The 17,705-nt window shown below is 33.7% G+C and overlaps 1 protein-coding gene across 5 annotated transcripts in view; it reads right to left on the bottom strand.

The window, feature by feature from the left end:
* The window catches only part of ATRNL1 (attractin like 1), a 718,480-nt gene that overhangs the window by 197,040 nt on the left and 503,735 nt on the right, over positions 1 to 17,705 (bottom strand). For all 5 annotated transcript variants that reach the window (XM_073240354.1, XM_073240356.1, XM_073240353.1 and 2 more), the window contains one exon: positions 8,912 to 9,019. In XM_073240354.1, the coding sequence (XP_073096455.1) occupies positions 8,912 to 9,019 (108 nt within the window). The remainder of the gene's footprint in view (positions 1 to 8,911; positions 9,020 to 17,705) is intronic.

The following is a 17,705-nucleotide window of genomic DNA, read 5'->3' on the forward strand; positions in this document are numbered from 1 at the left end:
CTGGCCCCCCTAAGATGAGTTTGGAAGTGTTTCCTCCTCTTCTTTTTTTTTGGAAGAGTTTTAGAAGTATTGGTATGAATTCTTTGAATGGTTGGTAGAATTTACCAGTGAAGCTGTCTGGTTATGGTCTTTTTTTTGTAGGGAGTTTTTAAACTACTGATTCAATCTCCTGTTAATAATTGGTATCTTCAGAGTTTCTATTTCTTCATGATTCAGTCTTGGATGGTTGTATGTTTCTAGGAATTTATCTTTTTTTAGGTTGTCCAATTTGTTGGCATATAATTGCAGTAGTCTTTTATAATTTTTTATATTTCTGCAGTATAAGTTACAACAACTCCTCTTTTATTTCTGATTTTATTTATTCAATACCTCTCTATTTTTTTTGAGAAGTCTATCTAAGGGTTTGCCACTTTTGTTTAAGAACATGCTTTCGGTTTCATTGGTTTTTCTACTATCTTAGTTTGTGCTTCATTTATTTCTGCTCTGATCTGTGTTATTTCCTTCCTTCTACTAACTTTGGGCTTGTTCTTCTTTTCTAGTTCCTTGAGGTGTAAAGTTAGGTTTTTCAATTTGAGATTTTTCTTATTTCCTGAGGGAGCCATTTATCACTGGAATGTCCTTCTTAGAACTGCCTTAGCTGCATCCCACAAATTTTGGTAGGTTGACCTTCTATTTTTGTTTATCTCAGGATATTTTTTTATTTTGATTTGTACTCTTCCTTGACCCATTGATTGTTCATGTGTAGCATATTGTTTAATCTACACATATTTGTGACTTTTCCAATTTTCTTTTTGCATTTCTAGTTTCACAGTATTGTCAGAAAAGACACTTGATATGATTTCAAATTCTTAAATTTGTTAAAACCTGTTTTGTGGCCTAACAGAATCTATTCTGGAGAATATTCCATGTGTACTTTAGAAGAATATGTATCTGTTGCTTTTGGATGGAATGTTCTGTATATATTTGTTGAGTCCCTCTGGTCCAACATATTGGTTAAAGTTGATATCTCCTTATTATTTTTTCATGTGGATGATCTATCCCTATTCATTGATTAATGTGGGGTATTAAAATACCTTACCAGTATTATACTGCTGTCTATTTTTCCCTTTTCCCCTTTAGGTTTGTTAATATTTACTTTATATATTTATATGCTATGTTGGGTGCATGAGTATTTATAACTGTTACATCCTCTTGTTGAATTGACCCTTCTACTGTTATATAATGCTATTCTTTGTCTCTTAGTACAGTCTTGTTTCAAAGCCTATTTTGTCTGATATAAGTACAGTTCTACCAGCTTTCTTCTGGTTTGTATTTGAATTTCCATGGAATATCCTTCTCCATCCTTTCACTTTCAGTCTGTGAGTGTCTTTAGGATTGAAGTGAGTCTCATGTAGGAAGCAAACAGAAGTATTTTTAATCCATTCAGCCTCTTAAAGTCTTTTGATTAGTCCATTTACATTTAAGGTAATTATTTATAGGTATGTGCTTATTGCCATTTTATTCATTGTTTTCTGGCTCTTTTTTAGTTCCTCTGTTCCTTTTCTTGCTGTCTTCCTTCGTGGTTTCATGAGTATCTTTAGTTACATGCTCACATGCCTTTCTCCTTACCTTTTATGTATCTACTATAGGTTTTTGCTATGTGGTTAGTATAAGGGCTACCTATAATAACATATTTATAACAGTATATTTTACATTGATATCTTAAGCCTGAATGTATTCTAAAGCCATATATTTTTACTCCCCCCACCACATTTTATGTTTTGATGTCACATTTTACATCCTATCTTGTGTATCACTTACTAATTATTATAGTTACAGTTATTTATTCTACTCTTGTCTTTTAGCTTTCATACTAGCTTTCTAAGTAATTAATCTACTCCTTTTACTATATATTTACCTTTACCTGTGAGATTTGTACTTTCATATGTTTTCTTATTACTAATTAGTATTTTTTCTTTTTACCTTAAAGAAGTCTCTCTAACATTTTTTGTAAGGCCAGTTGAGCAGTCAACTCCTTTGTCTTTTGTTTGTCTGAAAAACGGGATTAAGTTCTATCTGTCCTTAGTGGTATTAGCTGCCTTCCATTTCCTTTTTCATGGCTTCTCTCCCCTTGCAGCATATTCTTCAATATCAAATGAACAAATTCCCTGTCTGTGTCTGGCTTCTCTGGGAACCATATGAAGACATCTCCTTTCAAACTATTCTCACCCAAAAGATAGAATGACCCTTTTAAAAACAGTCGGATTATGTCAGTCCTCTCTCAGAACCCTATAGCGGGCTCTCATCTTCACTCTGAACTGAATGTCAAAACCTTTAGAGAGTCCTGAGAGTCCCTGTACCATCTGCCTACAGTCCAGCCCTGCAGCTTGCTATCCCATGAACTTGACAGGCATGTTCCACATTAGGGCCACTGCTCTAGCCATTCTCTTAGGCTGGAACATTTCCCCCCCCAGGAATCTGTTGCTTGGTTAAATCTTTCACCTCTTTTAAGACTCACCTCTCACCTTCTTGGTGAGGTCGCCCTCGCTACTGCCCTATTCAACACAGAACACTCTCCCTGACCTCCACCGGGCTTTCCTCAAATCCTCATGTCCCTTTATTTTTTTCTTTTGCCATTGGACTTACCACTTCCTAACATATTAAACAACTTCCTTTCCCCTGCTAGAATATAAACTCTACAAGGACAGAGTTCTTTGTTGTGTTCTCTGATGTTTCTCAAGTGCTTAAAATAGTTCCTGATACATAAGCGTTCCATAAGGAAAAGCTGTGCAACAATTACCATAAATGATGTTATTGCTGGGTGCAAGAAAAATCACACATATACACTATAGGTCACATGATTACTACAATAATAATTCTCTTTTGAAGGTAAGTTTAAAACCAACTAATATAAATTGTGTTTGTACATAAATTCATATTTGAACACACTTATTAAATTTTAATAATGTATTTTAACGTCACTATAAAAAAGGAAAATATAATTATTCAGACTTGCTAATGGATAATTTAGAGGGTGATTATTCATATTATAAATTTTTTCACTCACCAAGGGTTTTACATGTAGGGTTTTACACAGGGTCCTGTAAAGATTCAACACTCCTCATTCATTAAAAAATATAATTAACTTAAACATAAAATTTTTTAGGAATACATCTGCTTCATAGAATAGGACGTTGGTGTAAAGAATTACACAATTACCTGTAGATGTATCAAAGTCACTCATTTTCATATTATATCTTACATTCTCTTGATGTTACAGATATAGAAGTCAGAATGCCATATAAGAGTCAAATTTAATTTAAAAGAATCCATTCTTAAACTTACTGCATTAAAAATACTCAAAAATATTTATAGAACAGTAACAGCCAGCTAACCTATGACTTTGTTTTGAATTTATACACTGAATTTTTAGAAAACCCATCAGAGGAGCTTTAAAACTGCTTTGATTTTTAGGTTTAAATAAATCCTTAATATGATTTCAGAATAAGTTTAAGGTTTGGAATTCACTGTGTAAGCAAATCAATAAAGCATATTGTACTAAGTTATGTATATAAAAAAGATTTGGAACAACTTCCAGTGTACCATAATAATGGTAAATAAATCTCACATGTATATGTATATATGTGTACATACATATATCAGACAGATGCTTAGCAAAGGAGAAAATGAAGTATAATTTAAAATATTCTGCTTCTATTTATATTTTTTTAAGTGTGTCAAAGGAAGAAATTAGAAGTTAGCTGCTAAGGTATACTTCTGATGTTTAATTTTTATAGGAAGAAGTAAACAATATATGCTCTAAAACAATCTGAGCAACAACATTTTCAACTAGTATTTTAAAAAAATTTCTCAGTTGTCCATTTACTTGAGATGATTGGACATATTTGGATATAGGGAATTTTAAATATTAGAAGTCATAATCATTTATCAAGATGAATATTAAGCTTATATTGATTTTAGGATTTTGAACATGGAGCATAAAGGTATTTAATTAACAAAACGACTACCTAAATAAAGGGAATGTTAAAATATTATATATTCCCCCAAACTGATCTACAGGTTGAACGCAGCTTTATCTAAATACCAGTGGGCTTCTTTGTAGAAATTGACAAACTTATCCTAAAATAATTGTGGAAATTCATGGGATCCAAAAGAACCAAAATAATTTCAAAAGAACAAAGCTGGAGGATTCACATTTTCTAATCCTAAAACTCACTACAAAGCTAATCAAAATAGTGTGGTACTGTCATATGATAGACCTACAGATCAGTGGAATAGAACTCAGAACCAAGAAATAAGCCCCACAATGATGGTCAATTATTTTCAAGAAGGGCCCCTAGATCTTTCAATGAGGAAAGGCAAATAATGAAAAATTACCATATGACTCAGCAATTCTATTCTTAGTTACATTCCCAAAAGAAATGAAAACATATGCCCATACAGAAATTTGTACACAAACATTCACAGTAGCATTTCTCAAAATATCCAAACAGTGGAAACAACCCAAATGACCATCAACTGATTAACATATAAACAAAACACGCTATCTCCTTACAACAGAATATTATTTGGCAATAAAAAGGAATTAAGCCGCAATATGAATCAACTTTGAAAATGTTACGCTAAGAGGAGGAAGCCAGTTAGAAAAGAACATATATTGTACAGCTGCATTCATATGAAATGAAAATGTAGAATAGGAAAATCTAAAATGACAAAAAGTGTATTATGCTTACTTAGGTCTGAGGGTGCCTAGGGCTGAGATAGAGTGCTGGGGGAGAATGGGATAGGGGGTTAGGGGGTGACCGCTAAAGGTGTAGAGTTTTCTTTGGGGATGACGAATATGTTCTAAAATTGATTTTGGTCATGGTTACACAACTCTGTAATGTACTAAAAACTATCAAAGTATACAAGTTAAATTCGTGAACTGTAGGTGTATGAGTTACATTTTAATAAAGCTGTTTCCAAAAAACCAACAATACTATACATTTATAAGTAGAACTTGATTCAACAGAAAGAAAGGGCTTTTTAAATTAGAGTATGCAGATAAATAATTTTCTTCTTTGACATTTCACTGAAAACAGGAGGCACAAAAGAAATATAGGCATGCCAGTAATTTATGTAATGAATAATAAAAATGAGAAAAATGACAATTACCAACATTGACAGAATGCTTTATGGAATACAAAGTACTTGCACATATGGTCTTACAAGCAACAAATGACAAACCAGAATAAGTCACTTGTCCCCTCCCCTGAATTCAAACATACAGGTAACATAAAAGAGAGAGGAAGGCTGAAGTTTTGACTCTTAAGACATACTCAAAAAATCATACAGAATCTTGAAGAAACACTGGTAAAGAAAGAAAGTGGGTAGGCCTCCTGTAGAGAGTATATGGTAGCCTGCATTGGGTGAGGGCCAGAACCCATAGTGTTCGGAGGGATTGGTGCCCTCCCTACCTTCTGTAGGGCAGGAAGCAGCAGAATGTGCTCAATGCCAGCCCAAGCCTGTGAACTTGACAGAGTAGCTCTAGAGCTCAGCTGGGATGAGGGAATCCCGTAGCCATAATCCATGCAGGAGTCTGGACATCGCCTAAGCAGTCACTTGCCCCCATCTCAACGACTGACCTGGCAATTACATCAGAAAGAGGCGGCCACCTGATAAGGATAATGCTTGGGAAGGAGGTAGTGCATGTTCCGCGGTAAAAAGCACAGCTATGGCAAAGAGCAGCAGTGGCGGATCCCAGATTACACACTGTGGGCGGCTTCCTCCCCTCCAACCATTATATCACCTGTAAAGGCACAACCTAGAGTCAAGGCTTTTATCCCTTTTCCTAAGTGGCTCTTAGTAAATCAAAGAAAGTATGTGTACATGGAAAAAAAAAAAGATGGATACCTCTGAGAGTTTAAGTACTATAAAAGAAGTAGAAAAAGGAAACAATGTACACTAGAGGAGGTCAAATATAATGGAGGGCACAGAACAGTATTTACATTAAACATAATAATGGTTTCAGAATCATAAGGAGAGTATTAGAAACATGAAGAATCTGCAAGCAATTATAGAGAAAAACCAATTGTAGGTATTCCCACAAAACAATCATTGTTAATATGAAGTCAATGGGTTAGAAAAGCAGAAAAGATACACTAAGGACAGCTTAGTAAACTGGAATGCCAGGTTGAAGAATGTTCCCAGGCGTATCAGGGAGAGATAAAAAATTGGAAATAATGAGAGAAAAGTCAAGAAATATAGATGATAAAAAAGTGTCAAGAGTATCAGTAAGATTTCCAGGAGAGAGAAAAGAGTAAGAAATAGTAACAAAAATTAGCCAGAATTATACTAAGTTATAGGTCTGCAGATGAAAAGGGTGCATAGAGTACAAAATAGGAGAATATATACACATCTAAGGGAAATTTAAGAACACTAAGAAACAAAGAGAAAATTCTGAAATACTCAAAAAGAAAATAGAGGTCATTTGCAAAGTAAAGAATCAGACTGACATCAGAATTCAGACAATGGAATACTACCTTGACAGTGTTGATAAAGAGAACTTTGAAACATGAAACAGAATTTTATATCTAATTAAACTTTTATTTAAAAGTGAGGGCAAAATAAATATACTTGTAGGCATTTAAGGTCTCAAAGAGTAAGCATACAATATTTCTCTGAAAAATCATCTTGGAGGATTTACTCCGGTGAAAAATGAAAGAAATGCATGAGTAAGCAAGTAGATATAAGATGTAAAGGAAGGTGAAAAAGTTCATTGCTATTTATAATATACCATAATAAAGAAAAAAGTACAGCCATAACATCTGGATCAAAAATTCTGGGCAGTATTAACTAACATAGGAAGGAAAGAACACAAGAGTGTTGAGAGTATAATTTCGTATGGTATGGGCAGAGGGGGAACATGTACATTGGTAGGGAAAGAGAACCATTACTATGAATTTTAATAAGTAAGGAGTAACAGTCAAAAGCGTAGAAATAGAATATGTAATCCTCAGTTTAGTAGAAGAAAATCAGTTTACCCAAAAGAAGATAGGGCAAAGAACCAAAAAGAAGTAAAGCTAGTAACAAAGACAATACCACCACCACCACCACCACCCCCACACCCCCACACACCCACACACACCCACACACCAGGGAGTAGCTAAAATAAGCCTTGGTAGAACAGTATTTATTGTCAGAGAAAATAGATTAAGTTTACTAATTGAAAGATAGATTCCCCGAATGACTTTCTGTAAGGGATAGGTATAAAAGAAAAGCATACAGAGAGGTGGCGGAAAAGGAATAAAAGGGCTCTCAAGAAAGAAAATGCAAACTAAAAGAAAGGAGGTAGAAATTTTTTAACTTTAAAAAAACTTAAGGTTAAAAACATCGCAATGGTAAAGGACATAAAATTTGGAAAGAATAAAGCAAAGAGAATGATTAGGAACACATGTACTCCTAACAATACCTTCGTGAGCACTAGGAAGCAGCGACTGACAAACTACGGTGACACATATGTATGTAAATCATATTTGTTCTTTAAGTCTGTGAGTTTCCCAGTTCTTTAGTTATACCTTTTCTTCCTTGGCCTCTGTATGTACTGTTTACATTCACTTTTCTTTTGTGACTTGAGTTTAGCAGTATTTGAGAATGTTTTAAACAGATGAGAAAAAAAGAAGAATTGGATTCAAATAGTCGAGGTTTTCTATTTGATAAAGGTTTTACCCTAAAGTTATTTAAAAGATGGGGCCAAAATGAAATTAGAGCACTTACTGTAACTTTCATTTAATCATTCCGTCTCTCTTCTAATTTCTTGCCAAGTAATGGAAGACATACATAAATTTCCTAATGTTCTAAGCTTCCATGGCAATCTGTGATCTACCTGTGTAGTAAAAAGTCAAGTATGCAGAAGCTAAAAGAAATTTCAAAGAAAAATGTCCTCTAAACACTGGCCTTTTGTATAGTTTCCATGAAGTCTAATTTAGTTTTTTTTTTTCAGAATAGCCTAAAATATTATAGACAGAATCAATTATATTTGCACCTAGGTCTTTGGAGGAATCTATTTTTATATTCCTTACTTGAAGAAAAGCAAAATCTGAAAATAGCAACATGAAATTAGTCACATAAGCACAGTTTTTAAAAAGGAAATACAATATTTCAACTCCACAGTGTTTCTTAATCTTCCTACTTAAACATCTTACCATATATGAAATATGAATTAAAAAATTGTAAACATACAGTGAATTTACTATGCCTCAAAATGCTTTGATTAGTCATTAATCACAATCTGTGGATTTTTCATCTCTGGGAGTTATAGTTTTCAGAAATCATTCCATGCATTATTTCAGGATTCTAATACCACATTTACTTGCACATAATGATTTCTCTTTCACCATACTCTTATTTCTACATCTACATCTTTTACATTGGTGTAAAAGAATACACCAATACAGCCTTTACCACAAATAAAAATATTCACTATATTCTACAATTCTCAACATTCAAAAATGAAACTATGCAATTAAAATAAAGCTCATCTCCCCCACCCTTAACAGTCAACTTTGTTAATGAAACATAAATGTGAATTGTTAACAAAGGGGCACTGGGCACTCCAAGAACTAAATATAGGTGTTTTGTTTCTTCCATCATACCTGTACCTTAAATTCCTGCAGCTCCTGTCTGTCAGGGAAAGTCTGCCAGGTGAGGTGCTGTCACTCCTGCCTAGGCTAATACATTCTCCAGTGGCTTCTGCTACAGCTCATGTCATGCTATTAAAACTATGACCCTTGAAAATGGCATATCATATGTAGCTGAATTTTGTCAACTCTAGATAATCAGACTTTGTTTGGGCTCACAAGCAGACGCAGTTTAGAGAAGCAACATAAATATGCGAATCACAGTGGCCCCCTCTCAGCACCACTGTTCCTACCTCTAAGGGCCCTCGCAGAAAGTCTGTTTGTTCGGCTCCAACTTCCAGAGCTACGTCAACAGAAGCAAAGGGGCGGCTGGCCATCTGCTGTCGTTCTCGAAGCAGTTGCTGGAGGGGGTTAAAAACGATTTGTTTTAAAATAGGTTTAAAACACATTAAATTCAACAATTTCTGGTTCCACTTTGAACAAACAGCACTGAAAATTTAAGAATCATCTAATACACATGTCCATATCAAAATCACTAAATATGAAAATTACTTTTCTGTCCCTGGAGATTATATTTCTATTGAGGCTTTAAGCATAGGGTGCCTACGAAAGAATTTTCTCCCTAACCTTTATCTCATACCCCAAAAATATTCAAAAGCACTTTGAAAGCATCAGGTGAGAGCTGCTACTTAAGTAAAAAGTACTATTACGATTATGGCATAGCCATTCCATAGCTTCTCACTCAAGATAAGTCATGCTTTGTCTTAGCTAAAAGCAAGGAACAGTAACAATATTTAAGAAAAGATAATAAAAAGTTGTCAAAATGCATTAATAAAGATTGAAGGAACATTTATCTGCCAAGACTAAGTTTTAAGATGTCAAGGTCCCCTATCAATTGCTATGGAACCAGCAGGAATTGCTATTGGCAGTGTTTAACTTTAATCAAAGGCCTCTGTGTTCATTATTCAGAATCATTAGTAGATGGCAAAAGTTTTGTGCCAGGACTTCTAAAGCACCCCTAGATATTTGTTTCTTTCTCTTTGTGCTTATTCTGGGCTTTGCCCAAGCTAAAACCAATAAACTAGCAAATCCTAACCAACTACCAGGCTAATTTATATTTCTGCCTCTCCTTGTAATTATAATATTCATTAAGTCATGATAAGAAAAAATTGATGACCAGCACTAGATATTGCAATTCCTGCCTTTCTCATTCTATACAGCTAATAAAATTATTATTAAATATTAAAAGTGGATGAGCAATGCAATTAAATACTCTTTCAAATAAGAAGAAAATTGTATCACCGAAGAAAGGCAAAATCTCCGAACACAGTGAATGGCTTCATTATTCATAGCGATTTTTAAAGATTCACTGACATTAACTTAAAAACATTAAAAACCGGTCTTTGAATGTAAATATATGTAGCACTGTGATGCATCATTCATAAAATTCCCTTTTAGATGATGAAGGAACAAAAGCCAATACCTAATGACAATTTATTGTTTAACATTTCTAACACTTATAACAAAGCAGTGACATTATTCATGAAATGAGCATCTAAAATATAATTTAAGGCCTTGCTTTGTTATTATTAAAAAGAGACCATCCACATGCTAATATGGGACAAAATAATACAATTACTACTGAGTAATAGTTTAAATTCTTAAATTATATATATTTTTGAAATAATAAAGACATACTAAAAAGCATATTCAAAGTATAAAGTAACTAATCTAAACCACAAAGTATTCACTTTAATATAAATTCAAAATTATATTATTAAAAATATAGCTGCTGGAAATAGAATCTTGCTTGTGCTCCTCTCAGCAGGAGGGGCCAGTTGATCTGAATATTGTATCTATGCAAAATGCAAACATAATGTTATTTCAAATGCTAAGGGACACTAAGTGTGGAAGATACCACACTCTGTGGTAAAAACATACACATGCACACAAATAGACCAACTTCCTTTCTTATAATAAAGTACAACTAGTCTTGAGACAAACGTAAATTCGTTTGTGTTTGAACACAATTTCCTACTATTCAAATTAAAAAGTTTCTTCATTCAAATTAAAAAGTTCTTCCCAGCTTACAAATGTCTTCTCATATAACTAAGAGATTTTTAACAAAATGAATAGTTTCTGTTTCTTCATCTTACCATTTCCCCATGCCTAAAAGTAAAGGCCTACAAGACATAATCAATGAGTACTCAAGACCCCAAATTGTTATATAAATCTCTACATATTCCAGTTCACTATCTTTGATAAAGAATTGATTTCTCTGGAATATAATGTATTATTGTGACCCCTGATATTCATAATAAAGAAAAATCAGGGACTACCTGCTACTTTTGTTCATTTAACAAAACTATTAGTGGGATACAAAAGTGTTTTTATAGATTCTGAGCTTTGAGTTTCCATCACCTTTTAAGATTGAATGCCTAGTACAAGCACTCTTTGCAAAGAAGAAAAATATTGTTCTTGCCCAGGACCGTAACACTCTCATTTGTAAAATGAGACATGGTAAAGTAAAACTAATTAGGGTACAAGACAGAGTGTATAGTAAAGCACACAAATGGGGAATTAGCCAAATGAATTTACTCCAGGCCACTTAGTAAAGGACTAGTTGGAGGACTCTGTCTGACATACTGTTTCTGACTTTGGAAAACTGATGCCAGTATTCTGGCTGAAATTCAGGAAGGGTAAATCACTTTCTCCTCAAACACTCTTACTTTGATGTGATGGCCCTAAAATAATAAAATAGTAAAATGGAATGTGATGGCCCTAAAAATAAGATTCTCTTTGCTACTAATCTCTAGCTTTCAGCTGTATCCTTAACAAATGTCCTTCTTCCCAATTAACACCTGTGTGCATTACTTCCCAAATTTTGTCTCCTCTGTGTCAGAACAAAGGAGACATAAATAACATGCTTACAACTTAAAATCTGTCAATATTTAGTATGCATACTGACAGGCAATATAGCTAAGCTCTGGAATATGAAGGACCTTTGTTTGATACCAATGTCTCCACTTAGCTGTCTGAGCTTAACAGAATTATTTACACCTCTCTAAGCCTCAATTTTTCTCACCTGTAGAATCGGGATATTAATAGTGTCCACACCTACACCTATACCTCAGCGGACTAGTTTTGACTCCCTGCTTCTCCTCTTACCTGTTGGACCATAAGCCAATTGCAGAGACTTTTCTAAGGCTTATTCTTTCTCCCTGTAAAATGGGAATAACAATAATATCATAGGGTTGGGACTAAAGAGATAATGCACCTGGACTGCTGAACACAGAGACTGGCACATTGTGAGTACTCAGTAACGAGTCACTGATACAATCATTATGTTAAATTTTAAGCACTAATTTTGTCTTTGAAGATGGTAGACTCATAGCCACAGGCCCATTTTATTCTAGTGCCACATTTTGCTTTACGAGCTTCCCTTTTAACAAATGTTGCAAATTTATAAGACAGTTGGAAAATGTCATGACTGTGGTAAAATGAACTTAGATTTGGAACTGCTTTCTGCCATTTGTGACTAAGAATGATAAAAACTCAACCTACAAATTAAGAGGAAATATAGAATACTTGCTTAACAGTTTTCAAAAACTAATTAATTTTGTGACTGTGATTTTTATATAAAATGAGGTTTAACATTTTGTACATCAAATAAGAAGCCATATAACAGATGATCGTTGTATAGCTACTCTGCTATTGCCAATTATTCAGCAGAAAAATAAAGCCAAAAGAACAAATTGATCACAATACAATGGATTATAATCAAGCTGCCAGAAACATTGTTATGAAGCAAATTTAAAAATTAAAAAGATGTTTGTAGTATTGTGCTTGTTGTCCATAATAACTGCTTTATTATTCTGAACCTCTTACAAAAAAAACACAATGAAATTAAAAATAATATGAAAATCCATGCTTATATATGGCAACCAGTACTTACTGATTCTATCAGATGTATATATGAGAATTCTTCCACTCAGTACTACTACTCCAAATAATGTATAATTCTCCAAAGTTTGTACTGGCCACCTTTCACACCACCCCAAAGGAATACAACTCTATCCTTAAACACACACACACACACAAAACAGTATCTGACTCTGTCCGTGATTGTCTTCATACCTCCTTCCTATATCTGGGTCCTAGTCATCTTTCTCCCCCACCTCCAAATGTCCTCTCCCACCACAAGTCTGGAGTGAATTATTCATTATATTAGCAGGTTTTTCTGAAATTTTCTTTAAGGCAAAAATCTTATTTTTTATTTGTTTTTTTATTCCCCAAAGCACTTTGTTGGTAGTCTATATCATCTGATGAATGAACAATGAACCTGAAATATAAAAATATGTGTATTCTGAATGTGAGCAAAGGCAAATTATGACAATACTGATTTAATTGTGATTAAGCCTTTAAAGGTATATGTCCTCTGATATTAGAACTTAAGTTATCCTCCAAAGTAAATGGGTGTTCATTTTTTAGAATTGAAAAAGTTTGTGGACCCAACAAATTAACATCAGGTTTCTTGTTGCTCACCTACTTTATTGTAGTACTGCAAATATTATTTTTAAAACTGCCATAAAATTATTGTAATGCATTCATATTTTTTATAATAATTATATTTCTAAGGTTTTGGAAAATTATAAAAGGAACAATCAGAGTAACTTAATTATTACTCTTGAACTTAGATACTAAAGTGAAAAAAATGTTTGATTTGAGATTCAGCAAATTTCATGAAAAAGAGTATTTCTGTTATTAATACGAACACATATGACAGAGTAATATATGTCAATATGTTTAGTTCTTCTGGTGTTAGGATGGTGTGAGGAAGTAAAGAGAAGTGGCAATATTTTTTGTACATTGAATTAGGAAAGCATGATATTCTATCATTTTATATAACTAAATCTGCAAGGCACGAGTCTCAAACTCTTATTCAGAATACTGGGATTCTTGTGTTTCTAGTCTGAAGTTGGCTTATACAGATAGTGAAGTTAGTGCCTTATGGGAGTGGCTTGGCATAATATCTTTGTTGAAGTTACAATTACTTTTTTCTAGGTTTCTACAATCTTTGACCTATGGGATTATGTTACTCTAAAAATAAGGTTATTTACTTGAAAATAAAGTTTCTCTAGTAGCTTCCTGACAGGTATTAACTGGGTTTAATGAAACTATTCACTTCTCATGATTTTGAAATTTCTTTGCCAAGTAGTGCTTTTGCAATATTTGTACTAACTTACAAAATAAATTTCTGTGATTGACCAGAAGGGATTTCATCATTCAGGAAATTCTGCTAAGTCCTAAGTTTAACCAATTTGTGTTCATTATTTGAAAGCAAAATGTTCTCAGCTGTCACATGGTCATAGGTCTTCCAGGTAGGTGTTCAGGTATGAAGGGTGTTTGAACAGTAATATGCCAAAAGTAAAACATACTTTTACTACCATCGAGCCTGCTGCCAGATAGAGGAAGGAGAGATGAAGAACAGAAAATGTTTCTAAATCCTTCAAAATACAAGGTTCAATATTTCCTCAGAGCTAATAGATTATATCAGCTTATATATATATCAGTGTATATGTGAAAGTGTATATGTGATAATATGCATAAAAATTATACATATTATTAATCAAAGTAAATATATTACAACTCAAATTAAAACTGAAACTTACATATAAAAGGCCAAGATAAGGATTAAATAATGTCAGCAAATGAGCATCCTTAATGTCATCTGGATAACACCAAGCATGAAATTGATATGACTAAGACAGTCTTCATAGATTCTTAGACTTGGAAGAGACCACACAGATCCTGTAGGCCAGAGATTCTTCAACCTGTAGACCACAGACCTCTAACTGGTAAATAGACGAGCACTAGAAAACTCAGTGATCCTGGCAATAATATATATTTTTCTTCAAAAGAATTTTTTTTTGTAATTTCAATGGATTCAATAATCTTACTGCTGGCTTAAAAAGCTAATTGCTTCTCATTCAGAATGAGGATGTAATTCCACTATTTTCTTAAATTCTTTCAACAAACAAATCCATCAACATATACATATATCTACATGCTTGATAAATATATATGTGTTCTTGGAAATAGAATGGAGTAAATTTGGAAAGCAAGTAAAATTGCCTTGCAAATCTCTACATACTGCTATTTGCTAGACAGAACTTGAAAATTATTTATCTATTTATTTTTATTGAAGGGTAGTTGATATACAATATTATATTGGTTTCAAGTACACAAGATAGTGACTTGATAGTAATTTACATCATTAAATGCTCACCCAAAGTAGTGTAGTTAATATCTGTCAACAGAGAAAGATGGTACAGAACTATTGACTATGTTCTCTATGCTCTGCCAGAACTTGAAAATTATATTAAAGGCAGAATGGGTTCAAAGCTTAAACATCTATTTCTAAAGTTTCCTTTTATTTCTTCTTTTCATCTAACTCAGTGCTTCTCAAACTTTGGTGGTTATAAGGTTATATGTACAATGTCACCTATACTCTATATAAATGATTTTGTCTCCGCAAGACATCTGCTTTGCAGACAGATTTTAGATCATGATTTCCATGTAAAATAATTCTCATGGAACTCGAAAAACTGTCGATAACAGCAAGAGCAAAGTGGCCCAAACTATATGGCCAGGTAATATCACCATCATTTGCATAAAATAACATCTTAAAAGCTCTCTACTGACAGGAATAAAAATATATCTCACTTTCAATAAGTATGGGCATTTTAAGCATGGGTTGTCTTCATTTAGGTTAATTTAGGCAATGTCAAAGGAAAGAAAGTATGCCAAATCGTTCTCATTCTATGTATTCATGGTTATGCACTCTTAATTATGCAATCATGGGAGTCAGACTTGCACTTCTTCACGGCACAACTCTTCCTATTTGAAATTGGAAACCCAGAATATGGAAGGAGCACCTGACAGCTGCCCCTACAGACCAGTCACTATACAGCTTCATTGAAAGTAGGTTTAATTTCAGAGGGATAGACCTTAGCAGAATTTGAGCTTTTCTTAATACAAAACCTGTTTCTCGAAGCATCCACAAGGTTGCTTATCAAATCAGGCAAGCTTCATATCATTAGTTAGATTGGTATAATCATTAAAAAAAAAAAGAAACCTGGTTTGTGGTGTAGAACAAAGAAAAGTGAAACAATATCCTTGTTAAATTATTACATCCACTCCAGAAATTGTTAGTATTTGCTAACATTTCTTTAAATATTTTGAAGTAAATTGGGAATGAATTGGTGATTTCATTATTTCTCTTTAGCCTAAAAGAAATACCAACATGTCCCAGCACAGCCAACTCCTGGTTTCCATCATGTGTTGACTGCATTAACAAAGAATTCCATTTTTTGAAAATTTTTTCAAAAGAAAATTATTTGTATCTTAACAACAGTAAATAGTTGATGGTCAATGCAAATCTTTGATTATGCAGATAATATAGCTTGTATACTTGTTTATATCTTATACTTGGCAGCATATCTTATTTAATTCCCTAATGAGAACAAGTATGACTAAATATCTCTTCCTGCATTAGCAATAAGAAAATAATTCTCAGTAAAGTCTTACTGCCTTGTCAAGAAATGTTATTAAGGAAGGAAGTAGATTCTTTACTTGCATTCAAACGGATAAATATTAACAACTAAATTCTGGGCAGAATTTTTTTCTTTCCTTTTCTTTCCTCTCCTCTCTTCTACTCTCCTCCTCTATCTGTCTCTTTGTCTTTCTTTTAAAATAAAAACCTATTCTTAGAACAATTCGATAGAAAATTCTTTTGTATCTTGATTTATTTGGTGAGTAAGTTTGGCTGTGATCATTCATTCATTCACTGACAATATTTTCACTGAATTCCTCCTGTGTTCCAGATACTTTTCTAGGAGTGGATATATGAGGTGACTGATTCTATTAAGCAAGTCTTCCATTATTAAACTGTATTAAATGTATCAGGGACTCTCTGGATCATCCACCAGGAGACTAGGGGAACATTCTGATCCTGGAGAAAGTATGTATGTAGCCTGGACTTAAAAGCAACAAAGCCTTAGAGCAAAAACCTGAAGATATCTAAATATATTGCAGAATATTTTGAAGGTTACTTAAGGCAACTTTAAAATTAAAATTTGGATTGTTAATCTCTTCTTTGTTGACATAGATGGCATCACTGATTCAGACTTGGCCAAAGATGATCTCACTTCCGAATAAAATAAATCATGCAGAATGGGTTCAACTAGAGGAGTCAAGAACTAGGCTACTGCTTGATACAAGACCATCCTGTCTAGTGAGCGACAGAAAATGGACTTTTTCAAGGCAACATTTTGTTTTGTTTGTACTTCTTGACATTAAAACAGAAAACTCAACAAATGAAACATTTATTGCCAATTTTAAAGATAACTCTGGGCACTTGAAATCGTAATTAAAAGCACATCAGAGTCTTGTTTATTCAACATATGCTTATATCAACAAATAAAATATTACAGAAAAATTCACTACAGAAAACATAATGTTCAGGAGAAGAGAGACAATGGAGGGAAAAAGTGCTCTAGGCAGGATGATTACTACAGAAGGTCTCCTAAGAAATGACATTTGGCCTGAAAAGAACAGTCAGAATAGGCATGAATCACCCAATGCTCAGTAGTTTAACACAGGAAAGTGTATTTCTTGTTCACACAAAATCATCTACAGGTCCAGATCACTCCCCATCTGTAACTCGGCAACGTAGACTGCTTCAATCTTACAGCTCTGCCACCTCAACCCAAGAATTCCTTGAGTGTTAAGGGCAGAAAATAGATTCATGAATCCTTTGTGGACTTTTCAATGCCTCACTCCAGAAGAGACATACATCTTTCCAAAACAGTCACATGGCCCATCCTAACTACACAGATGCCAGAATATTAGGTCAATGGAACAAAGGAAGCCAGAAAAGCACATTTCAGGCAGAGGGAACAGCAAGTGCAAAGTTCCTGAGGCAAGTCTGAGCTTAAAGTGTTCAAGAAACAGAAAGAAGGTTGGGTCTTATTGAGCGAGGTGCCAAGAAGCAGAATGGACAAAGGATAATTTTGGCCAAAAAAT

Source organism: Manis javanica, chromosome 7 (genome assembly GCF_040802235.1).
Source record: "Manis javanica isolate MJ-LG chromosome 7, MJ_LKY, whole genome shotgun sequence".
Lineage (NCBI taxonomy): Eukaryota > Metazoa > Chordata > Mammalia > Pholidota > Manidae > Manis > Manis javanica.